At 40.2% G+C, this 22,959-nt stretch overlaps 1 protein-coding gene across 1 annotated transcript; it reads right to left on the bottom strand.

The window, feature by feature from the left end:
- On the bottom strand, positions 1-11,909 carry LOC138610051 (GTPase IMAP family member 8-like). The gene is made up of 4 exons (XM_069682746.1): positions 11,894-11,909; positions 10,289-10,348; positions 1,661-2,857; positions 1-1,550 (listed from the first exon to the last, which is right to left on the bottom strand). The coding sequence occupies exons 1-4, from the start codon at positions 11,907-11,909 to the stop codon at positions 1-3; spliced, it is 2,823 nt and encodes a 940-aa protein (XP_069538847.1).
- Positions 11,910-22,959: the final 11,050 nt, after the last annotated feature.

Below are 22,959 nucleotides of genomic sequence, written 5' to 3'. Positions count from 1 at the left end.
TCAAAGGATGACACATTTGCTTTTGCTAACAATTATTTCTGGCTCATGTGCTGTCATCGAGCCCCCCATTTCTTTGACTGTCTTTTCCATCTCTTTGAGTTCCTCTTTGAGCTTTGTTTCTTTGTGACTTGAGAGATCCTTCAACAGTTCATACTCCCTCCTGTGTTCTTGCTGAAGAGCCTCCTTTTCCTCCATCCGCTCCTTTATCAGACCTGCAAAGCTCGTGATGTATTTCTGCCCAAATTCATTGAATTCTTCTGCTTGCTTCCTGGCTTCCTCCTCGTATGACCTCTTCATATCATTCACTATTTTCCTGTGTTTTTCCTCTAACTCTTTTCTTCCTTTTTCCTCCTGTTCCGTTCTGTTTTGTTCTTCATTTTTTATTTCCATTGCATATTTTTCTCGCTCCTGTTCATATTCCATTTGGAGAGTTTTGAGTCCTGCTTCGTGCTGCTTCTGTCCATACTCCACTTCTCTGCTGCGGTTTTCCCAGTATTCTTTATGTGTGTTCTCCCATGCTTCTTGTTCCTTTCTCATCTCTTCTCTGGTCTGCTCTAGCTCAGCTCTTTTTTCTTCATCTGATGCAGAATTTTTCTGAATTCTTTCCTGCAAAACCTTTAACTTGTACTCCCACTCCTGTTGTTCGATGTCTTCCTGTTTCCTCTTGTTGCTGTCTTCTTCTTTCATCTTGTCCTTTGCTTGCTCTGTCAGCTGAAGCTCCTTGTTCATGATTTCCTCCACTTCTTCAAACTTTCTTGCTTTCAATTCTCTCTCTTGTTCAGTTTTGGCTCTCTGTTGTTCAATTGCTTTTTCCATCTCTCTAATTTCTTCGTCATGTCGTTTTTTAAGTGCCTCCCACTTTTTCTGCATCTCTTTCTCCTTGGCTTTCAGGATCTTCTGCACTTCTCTTTTTATTGCTTTGTCAGCCTCCTGCAGCATCTCATTGGTGAAGCAGCTGCCTCCGTTTTCCTTCACCATAGTGTCGATCTTTGTTATCAGCTCACTGACTTGTGTTTGGTTTTGTTTATCATAGTTATTAAACACATGGTATCTTCCTCCACAGTCAGCGATCAGTTTCTTAAAGGAATCATCACATTTCTTTTCGATGTATTCCTCAATGGACAGCTCCTCGTGTTCAAGTGTGTCTCCTCTTGTGAAAAGAATGATGGTGAACTTTTCAGCATTCTTCCCAAAGCCCTCCTTGATCAGTTTTAATGTCTCCTTCTCCTCTTCTGTGAGTCTGCCGATTTGTAACACCAGCAGGAAGACGTGTGGTCCTGGAGCCAGAAGACTGATGCACCTCATTATCTCTTCATAAACCTCTTCATGGGACAAAGTCGTGTCAAACAGACCAGGAGTGTCGACCACGGCCACAGGACGACCGTCCACTTCACCATGTGCTTTCTGACATTCTTTGGTGACTGATATTTGGCTTGCTTCAGCTTTGAACTCCTTTCTTCCTAGAATGGTGTTTCCTGAAAAGCTTTTTCCACTGCCAGTCTTCCCGATCAGCACAATCCTGAGACACTCTGGGCTCTGCTTTCCATCGTCTGTGAAATAAGAAGGCCTGGAGTTACTTTTAATGCTGACACTTGCAACAGTATAGTATTAAACATGTTCTATGACACAGAGTTGAAATTCAATGGAATATTATACTCACAGCTTATTGTGGTCTTTGTTTCCAGGTCCTCGGGCTCAGCCTGTGTTGTAGGGATGCTTTTGTCTGGTTGGAGGACCTCATCCAGAAGGATGAGTGTTTCGGATGTATAGGCCTTTGATGGCCTCACCCTTCCCACAGCATCCAACAGCTCTGGGGTCTGCTGCTTGTCCTTGATGTTGAGAACCAAAGATCTTCCTCCACAGCTCTGAAGGAGCTCCTGGATGTCTTTGCTTCCTTCTACAAAGTTAACAACAGCTGGAGCTGTAGGATCTGACTCCACAGTGAACACAATCATGGTGAAGTCATTGACTCGAGAGCTGAAGGTGTTCTGGAGGGTCTTTAACTCTCCCTTGTCTTCATCAGTGAGGGGACCCACAGGTAGGACCAGGATGAAGGCGTGGACACCCTCAGGATCACAGAGGGAGATACACCTGAGTGATTCCTCCATCACTGCCTCCTGAGGTTTTCCATACAAGGCAGGCAGCTCCACCAGGGAAAGCCAACGTCCACACACCTCTCCCTGATGTTTAACACACTCTGATGAGCTGGAGACTGAATGAACATCTGTCTGACCTAAAATGGCCTCGGCTGCTGAAGTCTTTTCTTCTTCTCTTCTCCCAAAAAGAACCAGGTTCAAAGCTGGTGTCGAGTGTTCGGACATAGTTCTTATGGACTCCCCTGTCAGTGTTAGGAAGGCTCCTTTTGTACAACGAACAATGTTTGTAACCTTCTTCATTAACAATCTTTGGTCGTCTTCCAACATGTTGTACTGTCTTCCTCCACATTCCTCAAGCAGCTGATTCAAAGTTAAAGTTTTAATCACTTCATCGGTTGTGATGACCATTGAGTGCTTTCGAGCTTCTTGACCAAACAAACGCAGAATTGACATAAAAGTTTGTCTCTTCCTCTCTGTGAATGAAAATGGTTTCACTATCAGGAGCAGAACTTTTGGTCCTGGTGGACAGAGAGTCACACATTCCATCATTTGATCTTTCAGTGCTGCCATGGATAACCCAAAGATGTTTGGGGTCTTAACAACTGCTACAGATTTTCCTCTCCAGTCTCCATAGGTGACCACAGACTGACTGACTAGAGAATGCTTTTGGAAATGACCCCCTAGATTACTGGTGATTAAGTTTCCAAGTCTTGTCTTTATGCTGTCACGTTTCCCCAACAGGACAATCCTGATTTCAGATTCTGTAACAAGACAAAATAAGAGAGAAGAAGAAATGTTTTAGTGAACAGACCCAGAATCTGTACTTAATTACCCATCTCAATGCTGCCATTTCTATTGTTTCCAATGTTACAATTTCATTTAGCAGTTAGTGGACGCTTTTGTCCACAGTGACATACATCTGAGAGTTAATGATCTATGCATTCATACCAGATGGCTCTGCCACCGGGAGCAATTTGGGGTTTAGTGTCTTGCCCAAGGACACTTCGACATGTGTAGCAGTCAGGGATCGAACTCCCAACCTTCGAGATGACAACTCTACCACTGAGCCACGCCTAATATTTTTGGCTGACCACCGAGGTCAGCCCTACAAATGGGTCTGTATGTGACTGACTGACTGACTGACGGACTGACGGTACTTTCAGAGCCGTAGAGACAGAGAGAGTTGCGACATCGCATTGGCAGATCATGGAGCACATTGGACCTCCACTGATGCCACTCTCTGTCTACATGGCTCTGGATACTTTGTTCAGGGAGTAAGCGGGGCTGCTCGTCCGCTGTGCTCACCTTTGTCTGTAGCACACACCTGCTTGAAATGTTGTCATCGGCCTCATGAGGACAGTCCTTGTAACGCATTGCCCATAAAAGCGCACACTGACCTGCTGCGGTCAGCCACATACTAGGCTTTGATCTACTCTTGTTTAAGAAGATTCAAATCTTTCAGTCTGACTTTTGCTCTCCATATAGCACAAAGCCTGCCCTGGTCAAGATCAAATTTGACTTACTGTTTGACAAAAAGATTAATTTTAATTCTCCTTGACCTGAGCTCAACCTTTGCTACAGTGGACCACAATGTGTTACTCCAACAGGTACCCCTCCCGGGTTGCCATATATTGACACATTCCTTTGCGTCTCATTTATACACACATGGTTTCCTTTTTGCATGTTACAGATGCCAAAGGTAGTGTCATTATAGATGCATTTGTTAGCATCTGTTCTTTTCCTGTCTCACACGTGTCTCAAACATCAAATTGTTTTCCTAGTTAGGTTTAGGCAAAAAAAAACTACATGGGCAAAGGTCTTGAGTTGTTTAACACAGACCTGACCGCCACCCTAAGCAGACCTTTCTCTGTCTCTCTACAAAGTCACTTAAGCCCTTTTCCCACTGGTCAAAAAACTCCCGCTAACACCTGGCTCTTTTGCTTAGTGGGAAAGGTTACAATCGGCATTGAGACCCGGGTCAAATGACTCAGACTCATGACTCATGTAGTTATCGCCTCGGTTCAGATTGGCAATGATAAGAACGAGAAAACCCGGGTCGACTCACTAATCTCTGCCTCCTTTCCGGCGCGATGCTACGACCACCCATCTCTGTCCAAGCAGCGCTCAAAAATCGTTCCAAATTTGTCAGCGCAAAGTTTGATAGACTTTATCAGTAATAGATACAATAAAGACCTAACCACTGTAACATCTTCATTGGTCTCCATGCTGCTTACGAAAGAGTATAATGTAAGTTCTTTGTGCGTACTATTGTTTACCGACCCTGTTTGACGTCAGACGGTGACGCAGCAGAAAAGAGACCGAAAGGAGGATACTCCACTGGCAATAGGAAAAGAGACAATCGGCGTTTATTAGCGGGTTTTCCCGGGTCTGACAAACCAGTGTCAACATGTTTTGATGGGAAAGTTGTAGAAGAGTCGTTTTTCTCAGCCTCTTATATTACGGGGGATGGGTTTATATGACATTTAGGTGAAAGCCGGTTGCTTCACTTGCAGAAAATGAAGGGTTCCTCGTACATCTGTATGAGACACTGGGGGCCATGACAAAGCATCTGTATTTGACGCCTTTGGTATGAGAACAGGCTGCTTAATCATCCAATTGAAAAACTCTGCTGGTATCAGTTATCTGGCTCTGGATTGGCTCATCTGTTTTCTGTCAAACGGGTCCTTTTAGATTATGCTTTGGATGCCCAGTCTTCCCTCTCCTTTGTCGGGTTCCCCAGTGGTCACTTCGTGGTCCTATCACATTAACTACTTGGTACCCTTGGGGCTAAGCGTGCATACACATGAAATCGATTTTGTTATGGACAACAAATGATGACCCTTGTCCCTGAAGGATTATGGTTTTATCCTGTCTGCGTTTATTACTCTTTACAGATATCAGTACTCAGGGAAAAAAGCCCAGAGAGAGCAAAGTCTTCATGTGATAACCTGTCATACAAATGTCCTGGTCACAAGCCTTCGATTGTTCCCTCGGTTTTGGAGCCCACATTAGACCATTTCTCTCTCAGACTGTGAAAAACGAATGTGTGCTTTTGTAACCTCTTGGCCTGACTCTTGCTATGCTCCTTGTTCGGACTACCTAGAAATGTTTTTAGCAGCATACAACTTGTTCAGAACACAGCAGCCGGACAAATCAATATAGGATTCACACTTGAGTCTTTGCTTTAACTAATTTAATCTCCTCAGATGGACTTTGAGCACAAGTGAGACAATAGTTTGATGTCTCTTTTTTAATGTACCTTATTTTGTACTTGTTGGAACTCTTGGAATCTTAGTTACTTTACAATTTTTAACTATAATTTCATTTCTTTATATTGTTTTACCAAACCTGTTGTAGTTTCAACCAACTGACTGTCTTGTGTGTTGATCTTTAGTGCTATCAATCAATCAATCAATCAATCAATCAATCAATCAATCAATCAAATTTTATTTGTATAGCGCCAAATCATAACCAGTTATCTCAAGACACTTTACAGAAAGAGCAGGTCTAGACCGACTCTTTGTTATGTTATTTAAAGAGAGGCCCAACATGAATCACCATGAGTAGCACTTAGCTACTAAGTGCTTAGCTGCTATGCTCTGATATATCCTCACCTACTTAAATCCTATGTGATGTTATTGAAGGTATTTCTTCTTATCTTAAAGTATCTTTTATTATTTTCATTTCAAATCTCGTTGACCATGCCACTACGTTGAACATACCTGTATTTGTTGATAGGGTATTTTTTATTTGAAAGGGTTAACTCCAGGAAAGTGAGATAACACATACTCACCAATAACTTTGACAGAGTTCGGGATAGCAGACATTGCTTGCTGTTGTTTCGGTCTTAAAGCAGATGCTGTATCTGCAGTAGCTGCACAGCTCACATGTTCTCCTTTGTTCTCCTTCACAATTTGGTCCAAGCGTTCCAGCAGCTCTGGAGGTTCAGTGGTCTTTCCCCATAAAAAATGGCCCCTACACATCCTGACCATGTCTTGTAAGGGTTGATAGTTCATGTATTTCACCCATACACCTGAGCTTTTCCCTCTGTGAGTTGATATTAGAACCAGGGAATGTTCAAATGATTGATCACTAATATATTTGAGGACTGTGCAGAGCTTCTGTTTGTGTTCCTCACTGAAGTCTTCAGGCTGTAAAACCAGCAGGAACACGTGAGGTCCAGGATGAGAGAGACTAACACATTCTGTCACATGTTCTGTCACTTTCTCTGCAGAGATGTTGGGATGAAGCAGATCTGGGGTGTTGATGAGAACTATGTCTTTCTCCTTTAACCTTCCTCTGACTTGCAAACAGCCGTCTGGTTCTTCCTTAGAGTCGAACTCAGTCTCTCCCAGTATGAAGTTCCCCAGCAAACTTCTTTCAGACCAGCTGTTCCCCAGTAGAACAACCCTCAGCTCAGACACTGAAATGCACAACAGAAAATCAGGGTCATTGTAGATTAAAATGGTTGGTTAAGGTTAAGATTTAAAAAAGACAAAGCTTGGAAATTTGCTGGCAGGGATGGAGGCTAATGTAAGTGAGGAGTTGTGGTGGAGTAGCACAACGACACGGGCTTCCAGTGCTGGAATGGAAAGGCAGACTGCTGAAGCAACTCAAAGTTTTGTCGGTGTATTCGTTCAAATTTGACAAACATTTGGGAAGGAAAATACATTTCAACCTCCATTTTCATAACATGAACTTAAACTTGAAGGTTTCATTTTAGTTAATGGTACACTTAGTCATAATTGGTACCAAATGTGACAAAATTGTTCTTTATTAAACTGTAAACAAACACAGTTCAGTCTAGGGCTGTCAACGAATATTCTAAATTCGAATATATATATAAATATATATTAATATCCGATAAAAAAGGGATATTCGGATATTTAAATTAATATTCGTTGTGACAAAAAAATCAGCACTACCGCGGCTGCTCGCAAGTTCTCGTATGTCCTCACGCGCACTCTTGGTTACGGAGCATCCTTGAATGCATCACAACGTCACTATGATACATTAATAATTAACTTTAGTCTCGCTGAAACGAGCTAAAACAACAACCGTGTGGCGTGCGGTAATGATGTCGGAGAGATTCTCACCCCCAGCAGAACAGACAGGTGTAAGTATGTTGATTTTTTTTTAAAGGCTATGTTTGAATAAATATACCTGTCACAGCACAGCTCGCTTGGAACGCTGAATGTCCGTTTAAAATTTGTTTATTTTGCAAGGTGTAGGATCTTTTAAAAGGCACGTTTCTGTTTAAATCAATATATCTCAGTTTGTCTCTCGGTGTGTTGGTATGTCCTCTTATTGTGCAAAAATAGATATTCGAATAGTTCGAACATTTGTGGGGTTTTTTGAAGAAATAATCAAACGTCATTTTTGGCCAATTTTGACGGACAACTCGCGTTGTTATAGTTCGAAATGTTTGTTGCAGCAGCAGAACATAGCTTGTGTTTGGCGTCTCGGCTCCGACCTCATCTCTCCTCACAGATTTATTTTACATGCAGAAATTGAGGAATGATGAGATAACATCTTGAACCCCCTATTTGGAGCCTGCATGTCACGATCTGTGGCTGCAGTGTCGGTGTTGTGTGTTTGTGCTTGTGATTGTCTACTTTCAGAGGTGCACCGGAGGGCTGGGCGGAGTTGCGGTCTCGGGAGTGATCACACCGACATGCACCTGCAGCAGGTTGATAATCAGCGCCTGGTTAAAAGCCCTGATCCTCACGCTGTCTGCTGCCAGATGATTTCGTGAACCACACGCGGTATATGGCTCAGTCTTTCGTATTGTTTAGACCTTCTATAGTGCTCCTGTGTTTTTTCCCTGTGCTACAACTAACTTCGTCCTGCTCTGTCTGCAGTGTCCTCCTGAGCACCGACCAACGTGCGACTCCGCTTCAGTGTCTCGAGCCCTCAGCACCTCTGCGGCACTCAACCTGCCCTGCGCTCCGCCGAGCAGCAACACACCTCGCAGCTCCTCAGCCCCGCTGCCACCCGCCACCTGCCCTGCGCTCCTCCGAGCGACAACCTGCCCTGCGCTTCCCCGAGCGGCAACACACCTCACAGCTCCTCAGCAGCTTCAAGCCTCAATTTACAGCAGCTTGTATCCAGTGGTGTTCAAATAAATACCTTGTTCATCCGACCCCAGCCTTGTGTCCGCTTTTGGGTTCAACCCGTTCCTACCGAGTGTAACACTGCAGGTGGATGCTGGGCTGGTGGTGGGGCTGAAAGTAAGAGCGCAGTACTGCTGCAGGGCAGCGATGGCAATGACAGAGCAGACGGAGAGACAGGAAATCTTGCAGCTTAAATAGACGATTGGGAGGAAGTGGTGTCAGGTGACTGTGCAAGTGACGCATATCAATTATTAAATCAGTGCAGCTCGAGTTCTATCTGCCTGAATTAGCTCGCAGGTGTCGCCCCATCAATGTTCTAATTAGACACCACACACCTTATTATACTGTACAGACGGATCATTTGACCCAAAACAAAGTGTACGCTGAGAAACCAAACAGGAAGTCATAATATATACTGTCACAAGATTATAGTGTAATTAGATGCATGCAGGTGACTATGTGCACATATATGATTATGTCTGGCGTTTACCTGTCATTGCAGGTATTCTGTATGGTTGTATGTGTGCATATGAGGTAAATATGTGTATTTATGTGTATGTATGTACATAATTATATATATATATAAGGGATAGACCGATTATCGGCCGGGCCGATTATCGATTAGAGATCAATTTAAAACTGGGTTATTTTGGCTCTGATGCAGCCGCGCCTCTCTGTCTGCAGTCACTACTCTGTCTCCAGCATTGTCCCACCCACAGCACTGATTGGTTACACGCAGAGCCATGGCACGGGTAACAGCCAATCAGCAGTGAAAGCTGTGCATGCAGAGTGCTCACACACACTGCGATTTAACTTTGTTTTATTTACTTTATAAAACTTCAGGAAGTTATTTATTTATTTATTTATTTATTTATTTAAATTTTCAGTGAACTTTATAAGAGGTGCTGCTGACCCTGGGAACTCCCTGCACTTTTTGTTTGTTTGTTTAATAAACATGCTTAAAGGCATCTAAACAAAGTTAAGTGTTGGAGTTTGTATTATTCAAAATTTCGACGCCAATATTTTCACTTTTACTGCAAATGAATATCGGCTCCAAATATCGGTTATCGGCCTCCTTGGCTACTAATAATCGGTATCGGTATCTGCCCTGAAAAAACCATATCGGTCCATATATATAAATATATATATGTGTGTTTGTATATGTATCTGTGTGCATGTGTGATTGTATACCAATCACCTGATCCTGTATTTAAGTTGCCTATTATATTCTATATTCTTATCCGTATAATTCTAAACTTGGCGAGAAGGACAGGCTGTAAGATTTCACGTACCACCCCACGCTACCCCTCTGCCAGGTTTTGTTTGTTATTGTTTTGTCTCTCTGTCTGCAAAAATATTAAATTAAAAAAATAATAATTTTATAGTGTAATTAGAAATACCATGCCATATCTGATCCAACATATACAACATATAGGTGCTGTTCTACTGAAAGACTATTCAATCAGACACCACATTTAAGGCTGCCATTATGGTCATATGACAGCTTGTGATGACATCACAGGCTTCTTTAGACAGCTGTTATACCCGCTCTCCTCTGCAGGCTCCAAACATCACAGACAGAAGGCAGACGCCGTCTCGTAGAGTCACGCTGCTGTAAACTTGCAGGTTTCAGAACATGAAACAAGTAGCTGCAAGTTACAAAACTTTGACTGAACTAACTTTGAGACTAAAGGGTATTAAACAGAACTGACCTGTAAACTTTCGTGAAAGTAAATGTGTATAATAATTCAATCGTTGGATGGAATAGCATCTATGTGTCTCATACTTTAGAACACATGTAACCTTGTACTTTGTGTCTAATTAGGTTCCTAATAAGAGTTCCTGTTTGGTCTCGAACTGAAGAACAATTTGTAATATTGTCTAATTAAAGTATATTTTGGGTTTTATATACAACAAATGTGATTTCTAATCAAAGAATAATTAGGTCTACGGTGTGTAACCTTTTCTATTTGAAGCAAAGCAGAGCTTGTTACGATTTATTAGTGTACCATAAAATAGTGCAACCTGTTTTAATACTGAACGCTGCAGGAAGAAACCGGACGATCCAGGCTCACTTACGTTCAGGTCGCAGGATTTCATTGCTGTTCCTGCGCTCCTGCGGTTTCACATCACCTGACGCTGTAGGAAAACATGTCAACATTTATTGTTCATCGATTCACCAGCACTTTACAGTCACTCTGCTTACGACAGTAATAACTATAGTGCAACAAGTTAAAAAAATATGTTTTTAAAACCACTTTCATTGTCTCACTGCAAACAACTATTAGGACCGTTTAGGTGTGTCAGTTACATGCAGACAAATCCATATTGATCCTTGTAACAAATCGAGTGTAATTTGCCATTAATTAATTAATGAATTAGGTACAACATACTTCACGGTCTGCACTGCGTGTTTCCAAACTCTTACTGTAATTGATGATTAATTGATTGTGAAATTATTTTGGTGGGATCTTTTTGCTCATCTGTCACCGCGCCCCGCGTCTCCAGCTGCTGCTTCAGAATAATGTATCCCAGACTAGTTCATGTTTATGAGATTATCACTAACGTTCAGATACTTTACTTTGTCATTAGTTCATTATTTTGCTCGTGCCCCTCTGCAGCCACCTGACCACCTTCACAATCCTGTAATGTTCACGCTCTGAAGGCTGGAATAAAGGCAGTGAAATAAAAAGCACACCCGGGGTACTTTCACAAAGAGCCTGTAGGATCAGTGTGATCCAACTTAATGCCAAACAGATAAAACCAAAAGCTGACAATGTGCTTGTGCCGTTTAATTGTTGATTCTAAAACGTGTTTATGCTGTATTTCTTTGTCTAAAGTCGAGGTGAAATGAAAAATGTCATTTTAATCCTTTTAGATCACATCCCCGGTAATATTGTGCATCTATTTGACAATATAGGCCAAATACAGAAAATCCATTTCTTCGTATTCTTATATCAAAATCCGATCATTTTTTCTTCCAGTAAAACTAAATTTCAGGCGTGCTTACGTAAGTTAGCACCAAACAATTTCAACCAATCAATCTGCAACATTTAGCCGCAGAGCACCAAGAACGTTCGGTCAGTTAGCTAGCTACTGCGCTGTGGAGAACGTCTGTCTACGCCCACTTCTCAACGATCAAATCAAATCCCTCTCATGATATGTCCCGCCTGCACGTCCTGTTTCACTCGGAAATACGTCACGATACAGAAGCTAGATACCCTGGAAATGCCGTTTCAGCTCGACTTTATACGGAGTTTGGATCAGTTAAACATTCCCATGAAACAGCAAGCAGAGAAACATTTGATTCTGCATATTTAAGTGTTTTCTTTTAAACTCAAAGCCAGAGACGGACGCGTTGCAGATGCAGTTACCGTAGCCTATAGCACTAATACTGAGGACCTACAAACACAATGACTGCTATAGCTAGCTCTGGGTGTTTTGTGTCACAGGGGTGGAACGAAAACATTAGAGCACTTCAGTGGATCCAAAATTGACTTTCAAACCCTAATACGTCATGTATGTTTTCCAGGATATAACCTATTCTAAAATATCAACAAAGCAAAATATAACTTTGATTATTGAAACTTAAATTAGAGAAACTTTGGTCATTTAGTCAAACTGCAGGGATCAATATATTCTCTGCCGTATGGATCGTTTGAATGTAAACTTGATTTTACTCACCAGACGTTTCAGCCATGCTGTCACTCTGCTGCACAGCCACAAGAGAGACGATCAACAGGAGCTGCTGCTGACTGGAAATACAAAGAAAACAGTCGATTCTAGTGAATGACTGAAAGGGCAACAAAGAAACCTTACATTTCTGATTAAAGAAATATGTTGTTTGATAAAGGTAAATGACACTGACTGACAATTATAATATTTTATTGATTTATTTTACACCCTAACTCCTTTAGAATATCTGGTGGTGAAAGGCCACAGTGCAAAACTTAATCAAGTTCTAGCTTTCAGTGTCTTTGACCTTTTATCACAGAAGAGAATACATGTACTTTTCTCATCTCTGCCCTGCTCAACATTGAGTTCACACCACAGGTTCACACCATACAGTACAAATTGATTCTTCGTCTGGTGACAGCTGAAGGAGACTAACAGACAGTGTCTTGCTCACTAACTTTAACTTCTTCTATATTTTTTTGGCATTTATCTCAAGTTTACTCACCGGGAAATGTTGCTGCGCCATTTTCCGTCCAATAAAAGAAGTAAAAACAGAGATACTGACTCGGCTGACAGCAGAGCAGACAGAAGGTGTTACAGGAGGAATCAAGGCACCTGCTTCGAAGGACTTTGATCCTAACTTTGATCACGTGGAGCTTAAACACTCCCTCCTCTCTCACAGCTGTGAGCCTGCAGAAATCTGTACCTGAACTCACCTGAATATTTGTCCTTCAGCAAATAAAGGGAGGAGAAGTCAATTCAACATCCAGTGCAAACGTCATCAGGATAGTTTCACACACATCTCTCCGTGTATGAGCACATTAAGGTGTCCAGCAAAGAACAATACAGTTTATATCATTGTCAAACTTTTAGTACTGTCCTTCTGACAATCAACACTTTTTTCTTCATTTATTACATGACCATCTTCTCCCGACATAAATCAGACACCTGTACAGAGGTGGATTACAGGTGTCGAGGTGGCTGAGTGGTCAGGACGCGACCTCTAAACTTTGATTCCTCATTTACGCTCCAGTTTGGGATCTTTGCTGAGAGTCCCTCGTCTTTCTCTTCTGTTGTTTTCTGACTCTTCTTTATGCAATCCAAAAACAGAGAGCCATAACACTGGAAAAAGTTCAATATGAGTTATTAAAACTTTGGTCCTTGTAGCTATGTTATTGATTATTGTACACAATCTATTCATTATGGGTCTCATTAGTTAAAGAAGAAGATATTACATGATATATGATCGTTTTAACCAAAAAGTTGTCGAACTTGTGTTTGAGTTTAAAGCTCACAATCAGAAATCTGCTTTGGATGAAACATATTTTAAACGCGTTTTAAGGACTTTTTTTTGAGTTCCTCCCCAGACAAAAATCAATAATATATCAGACATTTAAAAGATTCTAATTTGCAGCAAATCTCAAGTCTGTATGTTAATGTTGACAGAAGGAAGGAAAGTGGTCTGAAGAGAAGAGAAACATTCAGAACTTACATACTGATGAGCTGTGCTCATGATCCACTCACACTTACAATCACAACATGCAATAAAAGTGAACTCTGACCTGCAGTGAGACATGACATCACTAAAGGTGTTCAAAAGTCCGTACATTATGATCAGCCCGTAACTGTGTATGAAGATGGACGACACAACTACCTCGTCTTGTTGAAGCCCAAAAAACGCTTAAAAAAATAAAAAAACAATTGCGAAGCTATTATTTCTTTAAGCTATTTTTAAAGTAATAATCTCGAAGATTTTCATGTAAATAAATGTCTGTTAGTGACGCGTTTTCCATCAGCCAGCAGTGGTTGGTCTGCCAGAGAGGGTAGGCGGAGCTAAGCGGCTGCTTTTCCGCTCTCTGCAAGTGTTGCGAGTAAACAGTAATCTACTATGGCTGAACAAACAAAGAAAAGATGGATGACTACAGATACAACTTCAACAAGAAGTGAAAATCCAAAGAAGAAGAAACAAACTCGACGCTCAGATGAAGCAAACAGTCTGAAAAGGAAAGCGACCGTCAGCCAGGAAAAACAAGAGTTACAACCGGAGCCAACTGTGGACGCCACACATGCAGCACTTTGAGATTACAACTTTAAGGTAAAAAAACAGATGCTTGTTATTTCCAGACTCTAAAGTAAAATGGTTTGTTGTGTTTTTCTGTAAATGAAATATGATGTCATTCTGAGCTGATTAAGTCATTTAAAGGCATCAATTTGCACCCAGATACGTTGTTTTAGGCGTTATTCACGTCTCTTGTTTTAACAAAAGTGATGAATGGAGAAAATAATGAGCAGATAGCGAGTTGAAAAGCCTTATTTTATACAAGCACAAACAAAAGTTATCAACTGAGTAACACAAACTTTATATATATAATTCTTTATATGCCGACAATATTTATTATATATTTATTTAGTATATTAAGTACACATTTCTTTAAAGTCCTGTAACTATATGTTGGCCGTCAGATTTATACATATTCAGACAACTCCAAATTAACAAAAGAACCACATTTATTGTTGGTTTGTCACAGACGAGTTCACTTTCCCTCCATTCTGTCACAGAAAAAGATCAGCTGTGTAAATTATTAAGATACCAAACTGTCAAACAAACAAACAAATCAATGTAAAGATTTCCAAACTGTATAAACATGTTTATCATTTAAAGTAACTTCATATCATATCATGAACCAAGGGACAAGCACCTTAATAATGTGATACACCATCATTGAAACAAACACAGAACTACATCAAGAACATTTTCATTTCAATAAACTGAACATTTTAACGTGTTGAAACTCTCAGTCTGTCTCATAATGTGGTCGCCTCCTGCTGCAGAGGACTCTGGTATTTATGAGCCTGAGGGGCCACCTGGACTCCTTCATAAAGCTGCTGGTGCATGTTGGGACATTTTTGGAGTCTGTGGTGTCTCTGTGGGTCCGGAGCCGTAATTATCTGTTTGGTTTCTTTTTTGGTTTTGGCTTCTACAAAAAAAAAAGTGAACATATATTTAGTTTTAGTGCTAACATGAAGCGTCGAGTGTTTAGTGATCAGATCATTTTATTCTCAAAGGTTATTTTCATTCAAGCCCAGCAAATCTGTTTTTTCCACTTTCCAGCAACATACCACAAATTTGGGTTCGACTTATAGATGACGTTTTAATTTTAGGGAATAGTTTGAGGGGTTGTTTTTATGTCAATGAGATGTTTACCATGAAAAAAGACACCACCATGAAATTTAGACCAAAAACCACAGCAGCAAGGTAAGAGATTAAATAAAAGGTTTGGTTCCCTGAAGTATTTAATTTTACATTGTGGTGGTTTTTTATTTCTATTATATTTTTAGCTACTTTACTCGAATGTACATGATACGGTCCATCATGGAAGTATAGTGATAATCTGACTGTTTGGTTTTTCTGCTCCACTTAAGTTTCTTTAGTACAAGATCCAGTGTAGAGCTTTGAAAAAAGATTGTCCGAAAGTGAATACGCAACAATTTCAATCAATCAGTGAATCACAAAAATAATAAGCAACTCAGTCAAAAAGTATTTATGGTTTTAATTCATTTACGTATCCGTCCAATAGACGCCATTTTGAGAGAAGCCAAAAAGTTTGACACAAAAATCTGTTTTAATAAAATTGTATAAATGTTTCGATTGACTGACAACCTGTAGCGCTGCAAACATCTCATACACACCACTGTGAAGATGATTGTGTCTTCATTGTTAATCCCGCCTACAAGCTCTGATTGGCTCGCTTGTTTCTGAGTTTAGCTTCCAGGACTCAGAGACGACGACTGCCGATGTTTTTTAATAACGGATGGGCGATTCAGAGATCTGGAGCCAGATTAATGAGACAGCTTCAGATCTTTAACAGCCAACCATGTTTGTTCACTGGAGTATCAGCGAGTCTGTTTCTAAGCTGTCACAAAGATGAAAGTTGCCCGTACATACGTGTGTTCTTCAAAACACGCTCATTCTGTAAACATGTGCCTGTTAGCAAACATTGTGGAAAACAGATCCAGATGTTTTTCCTTGAAGCCTCGAGCTTCTTAATGAGGAATATGGAGCAGAACGAGGTGCAGCTGGGATTTAAAGTGTTAAAGCTCCTGAAACCTGTGGATTTATAGATCGCCCTTCTGCAACCTGCAGGGTTTTACACGTTCATCACATCTGGGTCAGGAGGCCCTGCATGCCTGCAGCGGCGGGACAGGCGTCTGCATGTCTGCTGTCAGGACGGACGCATAAATACCTGCACACACAGATGCTGCTTTCACTGTCAGACTGTCTGCAGGTGGAGGACAGAAGAGGACGCTGAGAGACGCCAACATGGTCCCAATGAGGCTGGTCGCCTTCGGCTGTGAGTCCGCTCTGCTTTACTCTCATTCGTTCACACGCTTTTGTTTTTAGTTTGGGCAAAAATCTCTCCGGACATTCTGGAAACTTTTCACACAAATGCAAAGTGTAGTGATGCTGTTAGATGTTCAAACTTGTGAAAAAAGAGTTGTAGTTCAGTAAATAAAGGAACGTAAACGTTTCATAACAACGGTGTGCTATCGAGAAATAGCAGACCTCGGAATGCCGTATTTAACCAATCAGAATCAAGTATTTAACAGGCCGTGTCATAATAAATAATCGTTGTCAGAATGTACACTTATGGTGGACTCACGGCTGGGATAAAAAGAGAATACATTTTGACAATGTTGCAACAAATCTATAAGAAATATCTTTGTGAAGAGAAACAACTTCTTTACTTTATCATCAAAACTGTCTTTAAGATTTTATTCATCCAGAGGGAAACTTTACAGCTCTAAATAAGAGTAACAAAAAATATCAACTCAAATTTAAGTGAAATATGAAAAAGAAAGTGTGCACGGGCTAAATGCAAAATCTACAGTGCTTAATATGATAACAACAGTACAATAAGTTACTTACGTTAAGCTGAGTAGAGCTGATGGAGAGTTATGCACTGTGCATATTGTCCACGCTAAGTGTGTTAGACGTTACAAAGATCCACAATGTGAACACAACTGTTTATAAAGCTGAAAGAGCAATAGCATGTTGTTCCTATCATTGTGGTGTAACGTGGAGATATGTGCCGCCTAAAACACAAAGCTCTTCTTGGTAAACTTCCCACCTATTTATAATAATAATAATAATAACTTTATTTATATAGCACCTTTAAAAACAAGAGTTTACAAAGTGCTTTGACAACGAAGCAAAGCAAAACAGGAAAACAAGCAAATCATAAAACCAGCAGATCACAAAAACAGGCAAAGCACAGAATCCGCAAATCAAGTTATCTTCTCTGTAAATTCGTAACGATTCGTAATTATTTTCTCCGCTCTCAGAACTTTTTACATTTCGTTGCTTCCAAAGTCAGAACCGAATTAGCAAAGAGAGCGTTTAGATTCTCTGCTCCGACTGCACGGAACAATCTACAAACTGAGCTTCAACTGTGAAACAAAGTCCCTCCATGAGTCTGAAGGAATGGTCAAATGAGTGCAGGCTGTCTGTGTGTGAATGTTTTATCTCATCATTTGTAATGTCAGTAAATCTGCGTGTTTTTATGTCGATACGTTTTAATGGTTGACACCTTGTTGCTGCTGCTCTTGGACAGGTCTTCCTGATAACAGAGAGCTTTGATCTCAATGAAAAACTAGCTTAACGTGGTCAGCATTCTGCGGGTCGATCAAAGTGTATTGTGTCGTGTAGTCAGCGTTTTGTTTGACGTTTATATTTTGTCATTTTTTACTTTATGTTGATTTTATAGTAAATGTTGGAACTGATGATAAACTGAGCCCACATTTGGATTTTTTCCGTGTCAGCCGGCCACATTCAGATCTTCAGCAGGTTTTATGTTATTCAGATTAAACAATGATAGTGTTAGAAAGCTGTTTTTTAAAAATACTTTCTAATTATCCAGCACCTCCTTTTATTTCCTTCTATATCAGCTGTCATTTTATCAGAACAAAAACTTCGTCAGGTCTTATTTTGGCCGCAGAGCAGAAATGTTTTCATGTCCGTGTCGTCTAAACCGGTTCTTTGTGAAGTCGTTGACCTGTTTTGTGAATTAAATGTTACGCTGCTAAAAGTTGTGACTCAGGTGATCTTGTGTTGTGTTTCAGTGCTGGCTGCAGCCTGGTACTTCACTCGTGCTGCTGGTGAGTGTAAACTTAAACAGAACAGTTTGTTTGAGCCACAAGTTCAGACTTTATATTTATAGTTATGTTTAAATAAATGTGTCTTTCCTCTGAATCATCCACTTATGTAAAATCAAAACAATGAGCTTTAGAAACCACTTTGGATGATTGTTCAAGAGATAAACCGTCGAGTTCTGTCCAGAGAATTCTCTTTCTTTTGTTTTATATCATATTCAATAAATCTGGAATTTCTTTTTGTAATTTACTGGTTATTATGTGTTTTTAAAACGAATAAAAGAAATCACAATAAAAAGTTTTTTTTAACCTTTGAAAGTCCTTCATGGAGCAAAGAACCTTTAACCGCTCAGACTCGGATCGTTCTTTACGTTTTCCTTTAAGCATCTTTGATGTTTTTTTGTTTCATAACAGTGTTTTTTTTTTTTAGAGAAAATGAATTAGCAAAAGAAAACTATGAGCAGTAGAGCCAATTACTCCTCCATTATAGTGATACAGCAGGTTGCATATGTAAAAAACAAACACCATAGGCCATAAATATATCAGTTTTCACTCTAAATAAACTAATTATAGTTTGCTTAAATAATCAAAAGTTTTATGAAACACATAATTCATAACGTGCTAAAAAAGGAATATTGATAAATGACATTAAATAGCTGCTGCTTCTAATTTGATACACACATCTTCTACATGATTTGACTTTAAAATAAGTTAGAAAATATTAAGTTATCACATGTTACCTCAGTAGTTAATGTTCCTCTTTAAGGTTCGGTTACAACTCCCAAACCACACATGGGTCACAGACTGACGACCTCCAAGGAGTCTCATCCAAAGATCCTCTACGTCTTACACTCTGCCCCCTGGTGGATTATCTCTGCACTGCAGCCGTCTGGTTGTATTCAACCGGTTTTTCATGAAAACAAAATATCACACTGACGAGGTAGAGGTCTCAAAAACTTGTGTATCAAAGATGATTCACTTTGGCTTTAAAGGTTTAAATACAGAATAAGAACACAAACAAATCTGAAAGACTCGGCATAATGATGATGATGATGATGATGGTGATGAAGGTGATGATGATGGTGCTGTCACTCCTACCGTCTGACCTGTGTGTGTTTTCAGAGGGAGAGGTCATCTATGCCTGCCATAATGAAACCGCTGAGATGTCGTGTGGTAAGAAACAGTCTTAAAGTGTTTCTGAATCCTGTGTTGTTCTGTTTTATTGAAAGAGCCATCTGAGGACGGGGTTTGCAGAGTAGCTTATAAAAGCTGCTGTGTGTTGCATCAGTTTACTTGTTTCACACTTGTGCCTATACAAATAAACATTAAATGGTTGTTACTCTAATTTAAACTTAATTGTATATTTGACCTTAAAGCAAAAGTTCAGCATTTTAGGATAATCTGAATGTATTGACTTGCACTTTGAGCACTTCTTGTTTTTGTGTCCACACTTTGGTTTTTTTGCTCAGATAAAACAAGTACAATAAAAAATGTTAGTAAGTGAGCTTTAAAGATACTGCTAGATATGTTTTGTTTTTTTACCTCTTGGACAAACCCCGGCTCGCAGCGTTTTGCCATGTCCAGCTAACAAGCTCATGGCTGCAGCTTCATATTCAGCAAACAGACACGGGAACTCTCAGCAACAAAAATAAGAAGAATAATTCAGAAGTTACAAACTTGTTCCTTGAAAGAAAACTTTTAATCTTAAACTATCACTAAAGCTTCAGGTTAAGGTCCTCAGACTTTAATATACACAAACGCACATTAAATCTGCTCCATATATATCTTTGCTATAACAGCCCCTCCCATAACAATATCCATTTTGCGTTCATATTAAAGATTGAACATGCTCTTTAAACCAGAGGGGACTGATTAACAGCTCTGTCACTGCACAGTGTTAAACGCTTTGACATTCATATAACACACGCTGTCACAGTGAATTACACAACTCAGCAAAAAACTCATTTATTCTATTCTGTCTTCCAGACGTCGGCACGAAGATAAAGCTGGAGCACATCCTGTACAAGGTCGGGGTGGGGACGAGGTGTGGGGAGGGAAAGCCCCACCCAGACGACGGACCCGACACCTACTGCTCCTTCCCCTGGGCCGAGATGGTGGTGGAGGATCTGTGAGAAAACTTCTCCTGAGCTTCTCATTAAATGACCTGTTGACAGAAAAGTTGCAGTAACGATGTAATCATTGGATAAATGATCTTTTAGAGGAGACATGACTACAGACCACAGATGTTTGGGTTAGGGGCAGCAGGTTTTACATCAGATTATCCAGTTTTAGTTTTATCTGAATAAATCCTCCACTTTGTGTTGATCCTTCACGATGTTGAGAAGCATTGGGATAACTTTGATCCAAAAGAATCTGGAAGATCCTGATCCCGGCAGAGGGGAGGAGTCAGGCTGGATTTCAGGAACTAAATGTAATTTAAAATAGTCAAACAAAACAACATTATTACGGAGGAGTTTATACTGTAGACGTGTGTTTTCATATTTTTTTCTTGAATTTTATGTATAATAGACACAGTAGACAGAGTTGTGAAAAAATAAAGGATTTAGACCAAATAGTGTCAATATCAGATATCACATATTTACTTTCAAGCAGCAGGGCTGCACGGTGGTGCTTTGGTTAGCTCTGTTGCCTCACAGCTAGAAGGTCACTGGTTTAAACCCCGGTTTGGGAAGGCAAAGTGGGCCTTTCTGTGGGCAGCTTGCATGTTCTGTTCTCCGGGGTCTCCTCCCACAAAGACATGCTTGTAATGCTTCATTGCCCGTGGGTGTGAAAGGCTGTCTGTCTGTCTGAACTTTTATGTAGTGTGGATTTTGCCACCCCCTGTGGACAATGTCGGTAGTGTCTAGTCACATTTAGAGCTCTGGGTATCTGGAATTGGTCATCTCGAAAAGGCTCTATCTGGATCAGATGATTTAATAGAGTTTTATTTTGAAAAACTAGGACAAAGAAAAGATGGATGAGCTGATCCCAGACTGAAAAATGAGACAGGCCTCTGTCCTGTCCTGGACTCATCAGCATCTCTCCACAGAGACTTTTTCTGTGCGTGTGCTGCACTGACTAACGTGCTTCAGAACAGACGGATCACCTCTGACTCTGTTTGACTTCTGGAAAGATGTCAGACTGTCTCTGACCTTCTGTCTTTCTGCCTCCAGCTGTGGGAACAAGAGGTCCTGTAAGGTCCCCGTCACTGAGCGGGTGTTTGGTGAATATCCCTGCATCGAGGAGACCAGGTACCTGGAGGTGTCCTACACCTGCGCCGCACCACCTCCTCCGCCTCCTCCACCTCCTCCTCCAACCAAACCTGACTGTATGTACACACATGCATAAATGCATGCTTTTACACTCTCACTTACACATATCCTAACATGATTCATTTTAACCCTTTAACCGAGTCTTAACCCTCAGACAGCCGCTGTAAGTGAGGAGCAGAAAAATACAACATTTTATTTTAAGTGAACACCTGTGTTCTTCCCGTTCACACCCCCCACACAGACACGAGTTCATATAGTGATGTACATTCTTAGTGTAGTGAAAAATATCTGCGTACTTAATATGTTAACATTTCAGCTCTAAGGTTACTAAATTCCAGAGATGTGGACTTGAGACCTGGTGACTTGGACTCAAGTCGACTCGAGTCACTGTTTTGATGACTTGTGACTTGAGTTGACAAAAAATAAATGACTTGAGGCATGATGACTCGGATGACCTGCGTGTGTTCATAAGTTTGAATGTTAGCTGTTCAATATAAAATGATAAAGTTGTCAAGTTGTACGCAGCGCAAACTGGGAGTCATGATTGGACGACTCAAAAAGCTCCCTGGTATGTGAATGTCATGATTGGATGACTGGCTGTCAGTCAAACTCCTCGCTATGGCAACACGGTCTTAGAGCAGACCATCATCATGGCTGCGTCTGTGCCAAGATAACACAGATACAATTCACTGTCAGACTTTATGAACAGGTTATATAAATTAGCCAATACTTTCATTATTAGACGGGCTGCTGACACCTTGTGTTTTCTCTTTATAAAGACCGGATACTACAGGTAAGAGTGCTGCATCTTGGGCGGAAAAAAAGTGACTTGACTTAACTAAGGACTCGACTTGACTTGACATAACCTGTGACTTGACTTGGCAAAGAAAAAATTACTTGAGACTTGCTTGAGACTTGGAACAAATGACTTGAACAAAGATGACTTGGTCCCAACACTGCTAAATTCTAAGAATCAAATACATTTAAAAACGTAACTTAAACTTCAATGACTTCCTCCCTGAATTATATAATACCTAACCATTGTTGTTTGTTAATGAAGCACTGAATGTTTTATTAATCGACAGAAAATGATCCCGTAATCGCGAGAAAACCAGCTTTGTTATCTCGAGATAAATACGTCGAGATCTGGAGAAAACAACTGAAATGACTCGTTATCGCAGGGAAATAGAGTAAATTAAATTTATGGATGCATGTCCGCTTAGGGCTTCCGTAGGGTTCTATTTTAACTCAAATTAACTGTATTTATTTATATAACAACTTTCATACAGACATGCAGCCCACAAACAAACAAACAAACAGATGACAACAAAAGCTAGATGTTTGAAAGATTAAAAAAATACAGCAAACAACCTTAAAATGTTAGAAATCAATAAATAAAAATCAGTTAAAAGTTAAATGAGGCAAAAGAAATTCCAAGTTATTGCAGAAACAATTAAACATTTTTTATACAACTTATACAATTACTACAAATAAGAAGCCAATATAAAGATAGCTTTGATCTCCAGAGACAGTGAGTTTGACAGTTTAGGGGCATAAAAACAACTTATATAAATATTCTGTTTTATTTTGCTTGAATCCTTTTTCTTAATGCCTTTCTGTCTCATTTAAAATAACTTTGAATCACCTTATTCT

The sequence above is a fragment of the Semicossyphus pulcher genome, unplaced genomic scaffold (assembly GCF_022749685.1).
Source record: "Semicossyphus pulcher isolate SPU_LCO1_2020_fin unplaced genomic scaffold, fSemPul1.0.p SCAF_6, whole genome shotgun sequence".
Taxonomy (NCBI): domain Eukaryota; kingdom Metazoa; phylum Chordata; class Actinopteri; order Labriformes; family Labridae; genus Semicossyphus; species Semicossyphus pulcher.
Note: the sequence above shows the minus strand (reverse complement) of the source record. Positions and strands in the feature narration are given on the sequence as shown.